The sequence below is a fragment of the Prionailurus viverrinus genome, chromosome B3, assembly GCF_022837055.1.
Source record: "Prionailurus viverrinus isolate Anna chromosome B3, UM_Priviv_1.0, whole genome shotgun sequence".
Taxonomy (NCBI): domain Eukaryota; kingdom Metazoa; phylum Chordata; class Mammalia; order Carnivora; family Felidae; genus Prionailurus; species Prionailurus viverrinus.
The window spans coordinates 35001880-35016365 of record NC_062566.1 but is presented as its reverse complement, the minus strand read 5'-3'; the positions used below and the strand labels follow the sequence as shown (position 1 = coordinate 35016365).

Genomic DNA, 14486 nt, shown 5'->3' with positions numbered 1-14486 from the left:
TATTACCTACCTATGTGATTGTATACTATCAAATATAGTATTTGACCTGGAGTCAGGGGGAACCAGGTGATGGTTGGTTAGTCTCTTCCAGAGTACTGTTGTTTGTTTTTCTGTTTTTTTTTAATTTTTTTAAATTTTTTATCCATTTTTGAGAGAGACAGAGCAAGAGAGAGGGAGAGGCAGGGAGAGAGAGAGACACAGAATCAAAGCAGGCTCCAGGCTCTGAGTTGTCAGCACAGAGCCCGACACAGGGCTCAAACTCACAAACCTCGAGATCATGACCTGAGCAAACTTGACCACTTAACCAACAGAGCCACCCAGGCATCCCTGGAGTACTGTTTTTATAGTTCTATTCTTTTATGGTACACCTGCTCCGGCATTCTGATAGTATCCATTGCATGGTAAAGTGTGTTAATGCAGTGGACTTATTATTTCTAGGTTTTCTGTTCTCAGAGAGAGGCTGTTTTGTTCAGTCTAAAAAATAAAAGAGGATACAAAGTGACCCACTAATATGGAATAATATTTTTTGTACATCAAGGACTACTGCGATAAGAATGAGGATAGCATTTCTAGGGCAAGATGGAAGGGACAGATTGAGTTATTGTCATAACGCATGGCCCCAGGGAGTGCCAGTCACAGAGAATGCAGTGTGAGTAAAACCTCCTGGAGTCGGACAGTGCCATGCGCACTACCACGGACGAATCTCGGAAACAAAACATGGAGTAAGAAGTCACAGAATAATACATTCTGTTTCTTAAAGTTTAAAAACAGGCAAAGTGAAACAGTGTACTGTTTAGAAATATGTACATAACTAGTAAACCTCTAGAGAGACAAGATAGTAGTTACTTATGAGGGGCTGCCACACTGGTGATGTTCTAAAAGATTTTTTTTCTTTAATGTTTATTATTTGAGAAGAGACAGAGAGCAAGCAGGGGAGGGGCAGAGAGAGAGGGAGACACAGAATCGGAAGCAGGCTCCAAGCTCTGAGCTGCCAGCACAGAGCCCGACATGGGGCTTGCACCCACAGACCGCAAGATCATGACCTGAAGTGAAGTCGGCCGCCTAACCGACTGAGCCACCCAGGCGCCCCCACAATGGTGATTTCTTGTTCTTGGGTTACGCAGACACGGATGTCCATTTGGCAGTAGTCTTTAAACCGTGTTTGAACTATTCGTAATGATATGTATTTACACACATGCACACAGTCTATTCAGAAAGACTGATTTGGATACTTAACTTGTTCCAAAGCTGGAACAGAGAATTAAACTAGCTGAGCTCAGTCTTTTCCTGGAGGAAAAGAGCCCCTGAATTTAGTGGGGCTCGGTTTTGGATGACACTTTTACATAGTTTTTGTAGAATATATTTTTAAACTTTTTTTCTCTCTTCTGGGTTCTTTTAATAGCTTCTTGGAAGAAATTTCATTTTGTTTATCATCTTTGGCACCATGGAAGAAATGCAAAACAAAGCTGTGGTTTTCTTTGTGTTTTATACATGGAGCGCAGTTGAAATCTTCAGGTGGGTGAAATGCCAGCATGGTTGTTTGAATGCTTCTCCTTTCTCTGGAACAGCTCTCTTCTGGAGGGAGTTGTTTTATTCCGAGTCTCATTTGGTTTGAAATTAAGGTTCTACATATATGGAGAGTTCTAGCTGAATCTGTGAGCTCTGCAAAGGAGACACACAGTGTCTTTTTTTTTAAGCAATCATAATACCAGTGTAGGCACTGGAGAACAGAGGGAGGAGAGATCTGGAGAAATGAAAGACCTGTGTTACCCTTCTTGCTGTCTTGTTGGAAAGAGAGGACTCATCCACATGGAAATATTTTTGAAAAAGCTGAAGAAACATGGGGTTGAAGGAGTAGTCAGGCTGGATGGAAACAGTGAATACCAGCCTTCTAGAAGGAATGATAGAAATCTTTTACTACAAGATTACTGAAATTTGAATCAGCCTTATATGATTCTTCCATTCTCAATTGTCATAGAAAAAAATATCTTTAAAAAATATATCCATTAATAGTAGAGGTGTTCTTATCTACCAGACCATACATATTCCATTTCTTTTTCAGTCAGGTGGAGAAAGGATTTTGCACATTGACTCCTGAGCTCTAGTATTTTGCAAACTTAATAGTTGAGAGGGAGAAGTAGTTAGCAATCCTAGATTTATCTTAACAGTGGTGTGGTCCCATAGTATCCCGTATACCCTCTTAAATCTGCTAATACAAACGTGAAAGAGATTATAGGTACTTAATATTAACTCTGTTAAAAATTCTTTTATCTCTTATCAAAAAAAATTTTTTTTAATGCTTATTTTTTGAGAGAGACAGAGTGCAAGCTGGGGAGGGGCAGAGAGAGAGGGAGACACAGAACCTGAAGCAGGCTCCAGACTCTGAGCTGCCAGCACAGAGTCTGATTCGGGGCTCAAACTCACGAACCATGAGATCATGACCCAAGTTGAAGTTGGCTGCTTAACTGGCTGAGCCACCCAGGTGCCCCTTGTGTTTAAAATAGAGTGTCTGTGGGGCGCCTGGGTGGCGCAGTCGGTTAAGCGTCCGACTTCAGCCAGGTCACGATCTCACGGTCCGCGAGTTCGAGCCCCGCGTCGGGCTCTGGGCTGATGGCTCAGAGCCTGGAGCCTGTTTCCGATTCTGTGTCTCCCTCTCTCTCTGTCCCTCCCCCGTTCATGCTCTGTCTCTCTCTCTGTCCCCAAAATAAATAAACGTTGAAAAAAAAATTTAAAAAAATAAAAATAAAATAGAGTGTCTGATTCTAGATTAGGGGTCTTTTGTATACTGAAATTATGATGACATTCGTTGATCCAGGGATAAATTGTCACGGTGTTTGTCTTTACGTCTTGGAACTTAGAACTAGGAATGAAGCCAGAGAGCTTCTGAGCATTCACTCCATATACTGAACTATTCCAAAGGTTGTCTTAGGACCTAAACTTAGTCTGCCATCAGAGTTCACATCCACTGAAAATTGGAGGAGGGGTGTGATGGGAGTTTGTGGGTAGAGAGCCCAGGATTAGAATTCTGTTCTGAAGAAGCCATGTGTGGCTAATTGTGAAATGATTCTTCTTGAATGATGTTCTAGGGTTGCATTCAGGACCTGAAGTGGCTTTTCACATCTGAATTCCTTATTTTCAATAGGTACCCCTTCTACATGCTTTCCTGCATTGACATGGATTGGAAGGTGCTCACATGGCTTCGTTACACTGTGTGGATACCTTTGTATCCTCTGGGATGTTTGGCAGAAGGTACTTTCAAGAACACTAGGTTTTATAAGCTTAGTTCTAAAGATAGCTAAGCTAAAAGATAGCTAAACTTTCTTTCTTCCTGTGCCAGCCTTAGTCTGATATATGGGTGTTAGACTTTTTAAGAATTTCTTTCTCGTGGCTTCCTTCCATAGTACTCATGGTACCCAGACTGTTTCAGGGAAGTAGCTCGTTTTTGTAAAGTTTGGAAGCTGGGTGTTCATGTATTGTATGCTTCCTATTTATACGGTATTTAAAATTTTCCAAAGCAGGTTCTTAGCGACAACTTCATTTTATCCAACACACACCTAGTGGGTGGGTCAAGTAGGGCTTTTTCTCTCCATTTTAGAGAAGACTGAATCTCAGTGCTATCAAAATGACTCTTCTTCATTCATCTTCCTTTTGTCAGCGTGGAGGGTTATCACATGAAAACTAGGGGGGTGGGGAATGGAAGAGGCACGAGCCCTCTGTATTAAGGAGGCTAGATGGGACTGTATTTCATTTGTTTCTGACAAGTTATTTCTGCTCTCAGCTGTCTCAGTGATCCAGTCCATTCCAGTATTCAATGAAACAGGAAGATTCAGTTTCACATTGCCATATCCAGTGAAAATCAAAGTTAGATTTTCCTTTTTTCTTCAGATTTATCTCATAATATTATTTTTAGGTAAGTATTGGCTCTGTAATAGACTTTTTCCAGTCACTTCTTAGAGAGTAGAATTAAATGAGTCAAAGTTTTCCAAGTCCTTATTAGGGATTTTCTTTCTAGAAGAGTAGTGTAGAGTTAGAAAAACATTACTTGTATAAAACGGACCCACCAGAATATGCTACGTGTATCTTCCAAATCTCCAGTGGTTATCTTCTTGGTCATTGGGAGTTCACCATATTTCATGTTTAAAACAATGTAAGAAACTCTTTTAAGAAGCTCATTTTAATAATTTCACTGACACATTCCTTATCTAGAGTTCACAGAGGTGGTAATACCACTGGCAGCAAGGAAGGAAGAAGGCAGTAAAGGCTTCTGAGCAGCCAAGAGATGTCATAAAGCCTTCTACTTAACAATAGGAAAGCTCCCTTAGCCCCCACCCTGTTCCTTATGTAAAACCTGCTTATATATTAATTTACTTTTATATAAAATCATAAATTCTTGCCTTAATTCATAAAAACTAAGAATTAAAAGAAGCAAACCTAGTTATTGAAAATATGAGAAATTTAAAAGTCTTCCTAACTGTAAGGACTGTTTACTTTAGATAAAGTTCTAATGCATTTTAATCTATATATTTCTGTTTTAGTTCTCAAAAATCTTAAGGTGGCCCTAAATAAGTATGGCTGTCTGCTCTTCTAGCAACAGGATATGAGAGCGGATACTATGTTAGTTATCTATTGCTGTGTAACAAATTACCCCAAAACTTAGTTGCTTAAGACAGCAAACGTTTGTTATCTCACAATGTTTCTGAGGGTCAGAAAGCAGTCTAGCTGGGTGGCTCAGGGTCCCTCCTGAGGGTTCAGTCAGTCTGTCAGCCCAGTGGGGACTGCAGTTTCTGCAGACTTGACTGGGGCTGGAGGATCTGCTCCAAGCTCACACATGTAGCTGTAGACAGGAGGCTTCAGTTTCTTGCCACAGTACATCTCCATGTGGCTGCTCGTGACATGGCTTTCCCCCAGAACAAGTGGTCTGAGAGGCAGAAGCCACAATCTTTTTTGTTTTTAAATTTTATCTATTTTTTATTGAAATATATTTGACATATAACATTGCGTAAAGTTAAGTAAGGTATACACCATGTTGATTTGACTCATTTGTCTCAGGAGTGACATACCATCACTTCTGCCATATTCTGTTGGCTACACAGACCAACCTAGTAGAGGACAGGAGGGGATACACAAGGGTATGAGATCCCAGAAGGTAGGATCACTGGGGACCATCGTGGTGGCTACCCCAGTGAGAGGAAGACCACAAAAAGTAAACCCGAGAACCCCAAAAGCTCAGTGGTCTTGATCAGTTAGTACTGATCACATACCCTTTAGGAGGGCCTCCAGGTATCAGCACGTGGCAGAAGCACAGTGTGGGTGTAGATCATTTGCCAAAGGTTAAATTTTATGCAATTTCTCCTTTCCTATTTCAGAGAGGGTATCATTTGTTTTAGAAAGATTTCTAACCAGAAATATTAAAATGTTTGGCCCTTGAAGGGAGTAAGCTTCAATTTGGAAGATGCACTCATTAAAAAAATTCTTTATCCCTATTACTGGATAAATAAATCTGGTTTACTGCAACTAGGCTCCATGAGGCATGATACTGAAAGTGTTAAAAGAGGAAGAAGTATTGGAAAGACCCTTAAAATACTTTACTAGAAAAGTTAGAAGAGTAGAAGTATTTTAATGTGCATTAACTTTAGTGGCTTTTCTTCAGGTTATATTGTTATACACTCTAATTTACGAGGTTTTATACTCCTATTTAGTTTGCTTGCAATGAATAATGTGGTTCTTATTTGTCAGAATGAAATCTCAAATTTGCATAATTTAGAAGCAGTACTACAGTTACATTTGCATATAGATCAAGGTGCTTTTCCAAATACACATGCTTAGTAATCCTGTGAAATAGGTGTTTTTAACCTTGTACAACAAGGAAACTGAGGTGAGGCTAAGCCATAGAACTAGTTAGTAGTCAAGTAGGATTGGAAAGTTTTTTCTGACTCTGAAATCCTGCGTTTTCGAATTTACTTCCTAGAAAAGCATTTCATACCTTTTAGACTAGTGCTTAATACACATTATTATATTAAAAATTGAACTAAAAATAGGGTTGTTTTTATACTTAAGGTTTGTATATTTAATTTTGTGTAAATCTTACCTTAAAAGGAAGAAAAAAAGAAAACTGAACTCTAATTAATGGAATGTTTCAGGGTGAAGTATACTGATGTCTGCTACTTACAGTGAAATACATCAAAGATGAGGTGGGAGTGGGCATGTGCTCAGACGAATATAATAAAAACTTAAAGTTTAAATCTAGGTGGTGTTCACTGTACAGTATTTTAATCTTGTAGCATGTGTGAAAATTTTCATATTAGAATATGGGATGGAAGTTAAATTATAAACCCTCTGGGGAAAAAATGAAGGGTCTCCAGTGCATTGATAATAACTTGGTTCAAAGCTGTAATTTCTGAGCACCTACAGTGAGCACAGTGCTGGTGGATAGGACAGGCAGACATCTAGAGACTGTCCTTGCCCCAAGAGCTTCTGGTTATAAATACAGACCAAGATTCCCTTTTCTCACTGGCTTCTTTTCTTTTTCAGGGTTGTACATAAATTTTCGTCACCTTTATAAACAGCGCAGGCGGCGCTATGGACAAAAAAAGAAAAAGGTCCACTGAAAACAAAGATTGAGAGGATTCCTTGCCAGTTTGAGCCTAATCTATAATTCTTACAGTTTTACCTTCTTGTACTGATGTAAAAGTTTTTTTAAAGTTAAATGATTAAATTCTCAGTGAAGCTATCTTCCCTTTTCCCCCATAACATTCCTGAATTTACCGAACTATCTTAGTGTAGTACTTGCATGACATGGGTTCCTGGTATCTGAGGACAGGTTTGTTCTTGTGTGTTCCATTAATGACCGCAAAAGACTCAGCCCTACCCCCACACACTCCTTGTCCTGTCACTCTCACACGGGCCAGAGATATTTCTTCAGTGCCCTAACCCTACCAGGTACTGGCCATTCTTATAGCTGGGAATTGTTCTTTTCAGCTGTTGCTTGCAAGAAAAAAACCACTGTTGCCTCTACAGGGGGCTGTGAAAGTGACTCAGGCAGGACCTTGGATCCATTCTGTATCCAAGGAGTTGCTTGTTAAGTGGGGTGGCATTGATTTTTGGAAAACCAAGTTCAACTCAGTCATTGATAAAACATTTCTGAGTCTGAGTGGAGCTAGAGAACACCTATTACCTCTGAATCTTTTGGCCTCTAACACCACCTGCTACGTGCTTACCTGTGTGTGCACGGGAGAGGCATGGAATGATTTGGGAGAAACCGGTCAGAACCTTGGAACACCATGATCACTTACTTCATTCCTGGCTAAATCAGAACTATTTTCAACACTAGAGAAAGATGAAACATTAGTTAGAAAACAATGAGATTATAAGAGTTCCAAACCCAAATGGCTACAGGGTGTCAGAGGGTGAAACTGGCAGTAAGACAGCGGCTGGCAGTGCAGCCTGTGGCAACCTGGGAGCAGACAAAACAGACCTACAAAATGGCCTCAGGCTGTGCACATACATAAAAAACCTTGCTATCATCCTCCGCACTGGCTGAGTCCATTTACTCGTGTACCTGTCAGAGTGACTGGTAGAACTGACCTCAAAAACACCTGCTTTCTCTGGTTTCACCTGTCTGCCGTCAGACGGTAAAAACAGAGTGAGAACTTTGGCTGGAGAAGCTTAACAAAGCTTCCTGGCAGGAAACCCACCAACAGAGGAACTGAGGAAAATCCAGACGTTGTAAAGTTTGGTCATTGTCAAAAACATTGTTTCCTCTAATACATTCCAAGTTAACCAAGTAAAATATGTTAGAAGTAATGCTTGTATTAAAGAATTTAAGAGCATGATAGCTCTTTCTGTTCTGCCATTCCTACTGTTCTTGGGAAAGGGGGACTCAGTGAGTTATGCTGTTTCTCTGAGTCCAATATGGAAACTTGGTTTGACCTAAAAACATCTGATTAGCATAGGCTGGCTGATTTTTATAAGTTCACTGCACTGAGGGGTATTTTGCATGTCTGTAACTTCTGTCAACACTTGTTTGTGTTAACTTCCGTTGTTCTTTCAATTGACTTTCTATGTTTATTTGGACAGATCAGTTTTGCAGTATATGCTGCATCTTTGTGGCAGAATCCTGTATTCTTAGTGATTGTTAAAACTCCTTTATTGCTGTCTGAGAAAGCAAAAGATTGTGTATTTCTATTAAACATTTACAATCAAAATCCTAATAACTTGTGTTTAAAGATCATTTAGTCTGATAGGTTTTCAAGTTGTTAATGATAAGTCCTTTGTTCAGGGAAAACATTATATAGCATGTTAAAATGGTTGCTCGGGTTAAAGCCCGAGGGAGGGAGTAATACCTTAGGAAGTCCACAGAACAATTTGAAAAGTATCGATGACATAAACAAAGCTTGGTGAAGTTATGTGACTTGCCTAATATCATGAAGCTAGCTAATGAAAAGGTACTGTAACTGACCACAGTGATCCGTCAGAATCCACGGGTGGAACCTGGCTTAGGCAGAGACCTAACCAATGTCAGAAACAAGGAAGTCCATGTGGAACCCAAGGAACTCTGGGTACTTATGAACCTGTGCCGCTTAGGAAGCCGAAATTATACACAGGTGATAGGACAGACCAAAAGGCAAAGACCCATTAGCTTCCCAGTGAATCCATTTCATAGAAAATCAAGTATTTTATTTTCATTAAAAAAAAAAAACAAAAACAACTTGAAGAAACAGGAATCATTTTATACATTTATGGTTGCTGTTTAAAAGTCTGTATCTCAAGACATACCAAAAGCACCAAAGGGTTACCACCAAGTTTTTGCCCAAGTTCTAAGGAAAGTTCTGAAGCTTAATTAGGTGTTGGGCTTGTATTTAGCAAGCCCCAGACAGTCTGGGCTACTCATTCTAAGGACAGGAGCCTGAAAGTGTCCTTATGGTTGAGAGAGAAGAGGAAAAAGGTGCCTTTCAGGAAGCTGGAGAGCCCTTGCTGGTTAGATTTCCTGAGGAAGTGGGAGAGAGCTCTGTGCTCAATAGTCCTTTAAGTTTCTGAGATGTGCCCATTGTGGGAGCAACAGCGTTTTTTTGGGCTTAAAGACTCAGCCCCCAAAAGCTAAAGTCAAAGCCCAAACTGGCAACCACTCTTCGGAACCTCCCTCAGACTCTAGCAGAGTCACTGAAACCAGCAAGTGGTGCTTCTGAGACAGCCTCGGAGTTCTTCGGGTGGCTCCTGCAGAGGTGAACAAACTAAAAAGTTTTTACCCTAAATCATTTTCACCTGGAATGACAAAAGAAGGAAGGCTCCCAAAGTCAGCTTTACATTCTTTCGGTGCTGCTTCCGGAGAAGTCTGTGTGCAAAGGTGTGATGTTGTGCTCATACCCAGCATACTCGGAGGTGCCGGTACTGGCGAGCTTGAGTTGCTGGGCAGCATGGGTCAACTGGAATGCAGCGTCTGGGTGCGCTGTGTCGGGCAGCAGTGTGCACTCCCTTTCCAGCATGTCAGCCACCCCTTTGAGCAGGTCCAGGAAACCAAATGCCAGGGCGGCCTTTCGTAAACGGTTTAGCTCCTGAAACAAGATTAAAAAGAAAACAAAAACAAAAAAAAACCAATGTTCCTGAAATGCATTTTCCTTATCACGTACTTTCTAAATGCTCAGCTTAGAATAAGTTTTCCTTGATCTCCGAACTTAAGTGAGCATTTTTATAGGAGAACAAATGCTCATACAGAGATGCCAATAACAAGAGAATGTGATGACACGACCAGGTCCTCTACAGGCAATCAGAAAGCTGGCAGACTGAGCGCTTACACCAAACATGAAGAGACCCTTGTCACACACCATTCACTTGTAACTCTCAGGAGGATTACCTTTCCCCTGTTACTCAGGTATGGAAAAGGCATGCCTCAAACCTCAGAGGGCTCTGAACCCTCTGGTGCCTCCTCTCTGGATGGGCCTCAGGCCAAACAACAACACGCTTGGAGGAGGCTCTGGAGGATTCAAGAAGTCTGACTTGAGAGACTGCCATAAAAAGAAGGGCCGGGCAGTGGATGGAAGCAAGAGAAATACAAAGTGCCTCTAAAACCACTTAGCAGTGCAATCTAGGCAAGCTGTGTAGCCTCTCCAGGTCTCAGTGGTCTCATTTATAAAACAAGAAGGATGACCTCGTCCTTGCCCACAGGAGGGGCTGACTCTTGCCCAACAAAAAGAGGCCCTTCCACATCTGGTATGTGGGATTATATAAAACCAGAAAAGAAGTGGGCTTTCTGACCACCTCTCTACTATCATCTGTGAACGGGTGAAAAGTTCAGAAGAAGGCGAAAGTAAAGCGTGCCATCTGGATAGACGGCCGACAATCGTGTGTAGGGGAGAAAGGGACTATAGCCAAATAGTGGTCATCAAGGGCCTGTGTGAGCTCAGCTTCATGGGGAGGGAGGGCATGGTGGACCGAGCAGCTGTTTGAACTCTGATTAAGGTTGCTCTTCTTTGCCACAATTAGGTTTGAAGACACCAGTGACATGAAGGTAATGAGATAACACCCAGACAGAGTAGCACGTATATTCTCCGGGAAGAGATGCTAGCCTGGGGTACGTTATGCGCACCATAATATATTAGTAGCTAGGCTACAAGTGACAACACGGCATACCTCACACTGCCACTTAATTTAATTCTGGCCAAACGCCAGATGGATAGGGGAGAAACAAGGAGTGTACTTAAATTACGCCCTCAACTCCCCTCCTTGTAACTTTATCCCCTCCACCAACTGTTCTGGATTCAGCTAGACAGGATTCCAGAGGGCCGTCCTTTTGCAACTCATAAAAGTGCAATGTTAATAGTCATTCCTGAGAGCAGCTTCTCTGGTACAGTAAGAATGCTTTGGGAGATCACCATCCCAGGAAGTCATCCTGGCTGCCTGGGGTTTGGCTGGATACTCACAGGAGAGTGGTGACAGGGGTTAAGGGCTTTGACCCACAGGTTCTTTCAACTCCTTCCCTCAGCCATTCACAGCAGCACCAATACAGAGGAGCCCTTCTGCACAGAACCAGGCCATTTAAAGACACCCACTTCTTAGATTTTGGGTCAGCAGTGGACCTATCATTTCTATTGACTTTATCAAGGAAAAAACTGAGGCATAAGCTAAACATTTCTAATTCCTGTCCATGTTCACTCGGCCACCCCACATTCATAACTACTGTGAACCATTTATTTTTGGCACACATCCCAGGGCCCACCCTTTTCCACTATAATTCTGACAGTCTTACCTTATAGAATGTCTGTGTTTTTTCAGGTAGTTTCCTTGCATTTCTTAAAATCTTCTGTACGTCTGTCTATCAAGGGTAAAAAGATTTCAACATAAGGATTCTGTGGTAACAGGGGTAAGAATACAAAAGGATATCCCTAAATGTTTAGAGAAATGAATATGGGAACAGAGAATCTCTTGTGAGTTAATGTCACTGTTCTGTTCAACATTAGTAAAGCACCTCCCTCCTTCAAAATGTTTGATAATAAATCCCCTTGGTGACAGAAATGAACTTGTCTCACAAAAACAAACCCAGTAAACTCATATATCTATGGCCAGCCGCTTTTTGGCCAGGGCACCAAGACCTGGGGGGAAAAGAATAATACTCTCTTCAACAAATGGTGCCAGGACAACTGGATATCCACATGTAAAAGAATGAAGCTGGACCCTTGCTTCACACCATATACAAAAAAATTAACTCAAAATGCTTCAGAGACCTAAATGTAAGAGGAAAAACTACAAAATTCTTGGAAGAAAACACAGGGGTAAACCCTCATGACCTTAGATTGGTAATGATTTCTTAGTTATGACAACAGCACAGCAACAAAAGAAAAAAAATTCTGACAAATATTCACAGGAGCATTATTCACAATAGTCAAAAGGCGCAAACAATTCAAATGTTTGTCAACTGAATGAATGGATAAATGTAGCCATCATCAAAAGAAATGAAGTACTGATACATGCTACAAGATATATGAACACTGAAAACATTAAGCTAAGTGAAGGAAGCCAAACACAAAAACCCACACATTATATGAGGCTATTTATATGAAATATCTAGACTAGGCAAATCCATAGAGACAAAAAGCAGATTAGTAGTTGTCACGGGCTGGGGGAAGTCAGGAATGTAGAGTGACTTGCTTAATGGGTACAGGGTTTCCTTTTGGGGTGATGAAAATGTTCTAGAGCTGCACAGTGATGATGGTTATATAACATTATGGTTGTACTAAATGCCACTGAATGGTTTACTTTAAAATGGCTTAAATGATAACTTTTATGTTATGTGTATTTCACAATTAAAAAATTCATCCAAGGGTGCCTGGGTGGCTCAGTTAGGTTAAGTGGTTTTGGCTCAGGTCATGATCTCAGTTTCATGAGTTTGAGCCCCACATCGGGCTCTACACTGACAGCGTGTAGCCTGCTTGGGATTCTCTCTCTCCCACTTTCTCTCGCCCCTCCTCTGCCTGCTCTCTCTCTCTCTCTCAAAATAAATAAACTTTAAAAACATATACAACCAGACCAAAACAAAATATAAAAAGTAATTTAAGAAAAAAATCGCAATCCTTATGACAGGGGAGTGCTGGGATCAAGGATGGCAGGAAAGAGAGAACCTGATTTTCCAACAAAACCCCTACCCTCTTAGCCACGACAGGACATGTCCAGTCTCCACGGAGAGGGGGCTAAAAGAAACTGTGCCATCAGCCAAAGCTATTTCCCTTGTCAGGTGGCCTAACCGCCTCTTCTCATTTGGCTTAGATTGAATTCATTGGAGGAACAAAGAAAAAGAAGATGGTGCTCAAATGAGAAAAAAGGCTCAAAAATGATTTTTAAAAACAGGCAGAAAGGACTATATGTCAGGGGAAGGAGAAGCATCACTGAGTACTTTGCCTGAAAGCAACATACCTTGTGACAGTATCATCTTAGCTTCCCATGAAAGTGTGTTTGTAGAATTAAAGTGTAATGCCATTGCTTGGGTTCTACTGTGGGGACAGAAGAAATAACCCCATAGAGATTTTTATATCTTTCTCAAAACTGTTGTTAAAGATAAAAACCCATTATGTCAATGCCTCACTATGTCAAAAATTTTACACTGAAATTCAATGCCAGGAAAATGTATCTCTCTAGAACTGACATGCTTCCTTTTATCAGACCAGAAAAACCATATAATCCTACATGCTGCTTTTTTGACCTTGGTAGCAGGAAGCTCAGAGCCAAATTGCTCAAATATAATTATCATTTGCCTTGGGTTCCTGGCACAATTGTCTCTCCTCTTCCTCTAGGTTTTTTACTGCTCTAAATTTTCTAAGAAGTGATTCTGCTGCATACGTGTTTTACTGTAGGCCACCTCAATTCTTTTTTGGAAATAATGACACACATTAGAAGTAAATGGATTACTAAGTATCAAAGGAAAGGAAAATCAAATCAAAGGTCTGCCTGCTTGCCAGAATCCCTCCTCCTGTGCCCAGTGGAAAGCAACTTGAATGGTAGTATTACCTGTAGGCCACTGGGTTTGATCCAGACAGTCACATTCTGGGCATAACTGCGTTTGTTTTTGGGCTGCAGGGGGAATGGGCTCTTATTGTCATCTTCACCATAAGGGTTTTCTTTAGCATCTTAAAAGAAAAAGACATTGTTAAAATGATATCTGGCAAAACATAATCAATTACATTTCCAATTAGGCTAAAAGCTCTTTGAATCATTCAATCTTCTACATCCTGTTACTTCCCTAATTAAGAAAATCTATTAACTTCCCTCAGGTTAGGGAATCTGTTTGTAATAGAAAGCCACTGATGTAGAAGTCTATAAACAATCAACTGAGGCCCATGTAGGTAAAAAACCAAAACAAAACAGCTTAAGTTTTCAAAGAGACAAGCTTCACTTATCTGCTTTATAAATTGAGTTCAGAGAGAATAATACAAATACATGCAACAATACTGAAGTACGTATTTAAAAAATATATAAAAATACATAATACAATTCTATATAGTCAAGCCCAGCACTCTCCAACAGAATTTACTACAATGATCAAATGGCAGTCACTAGACCACACGGCCATTGGACACTTGACTTGTGGCTAGAGTGAGGAACTGAATTTTAAATTTTACTATCTTCATTAAATTTAAATATCCTCAAGTATCTAATGGCTCGTGGGTTGGACATTAGTCTAGGCACTGAGAAAATTCCAAAGGAAAATTACATATAGCCAAATTAAAGAAAGAGCATAAAAAATATTTTTTGGTGAAACATATCCCAGGTCATCATAGTTTATTAGTTCTTGTTTCCAAAGATTAAAAGCCAGGTTGTTTTTCAGTCATGTGAATAAACAAGGATTTCTGTTTTTCTATTTGCTTCCTGAGCCAATGAAACTTTGCCACAAACTTACAAAGCATACTTACATCTACTGGCTCATTTTATCCTGATTATTACCACCTTCTGGGGTAGACAGAGCAGGGATCATTTCTCCAAGTTCAGGGAGTTTAACTCCC

General features: G+C 40.5%; 2 protein-coding genes across 6 annotated transcripts in view; one reads left to right on the top strand and one right to left on the bottom strand.

Moving 5' to 3' along the window:
• HACD3 (3-hydroxyacyl-CoA dehydratase 3) overlaps positions 1–7464 on the top strand; it is a 38032-nt gene extending 30568 nt beyond the window's left edge. The window contains exons 8-11 of the mRNA XM_047863256.1: positions 1403–1515; positions 3143–3249; positions 3779–3910; positions 6532–7464. Coding sequence (XP_047719212.1) covers positions 1403–1515; positions 3143–3249; positions 3779–3910; positions 6532–6608 — 429 coding nt within the window. The 3' untranslated portion in view covers positions 6609–7464. The remainder of the gene's footprint in view (positions 1–1402; positions 1516–3142; positions 3250–3778; positions 3911–6531) is intronic.
• The window catches only part of INTS14 (integrator complex subunit 14), a 33189-nt gene continuing 25232 nt past the window's right edge, over positions 6530–14486 (bottom strand). For all 5 annotated transcript variants that reach the window (XM_047863252.1, XM_047863251.1, XM_047863254.1 and 2 more), the window contains 3 exons: positions 13495–13613; positions 11243–11308; positions 6530–9551 (listed from right to left, as the gene is read on the bottom strand). In XM_047863252.1, coding sequence (XP_047719208.1) covers positions 9300–9551; positions 11243–11308; positions 13495–13613 — 437 coding nt within the window. In that variant the 3' untranslated portion in view covers positions 6530–9299. The remainder of the gene's footprint in view (positions 9552–11242; positions 11309–13494; positions 13614–14486) is intronic.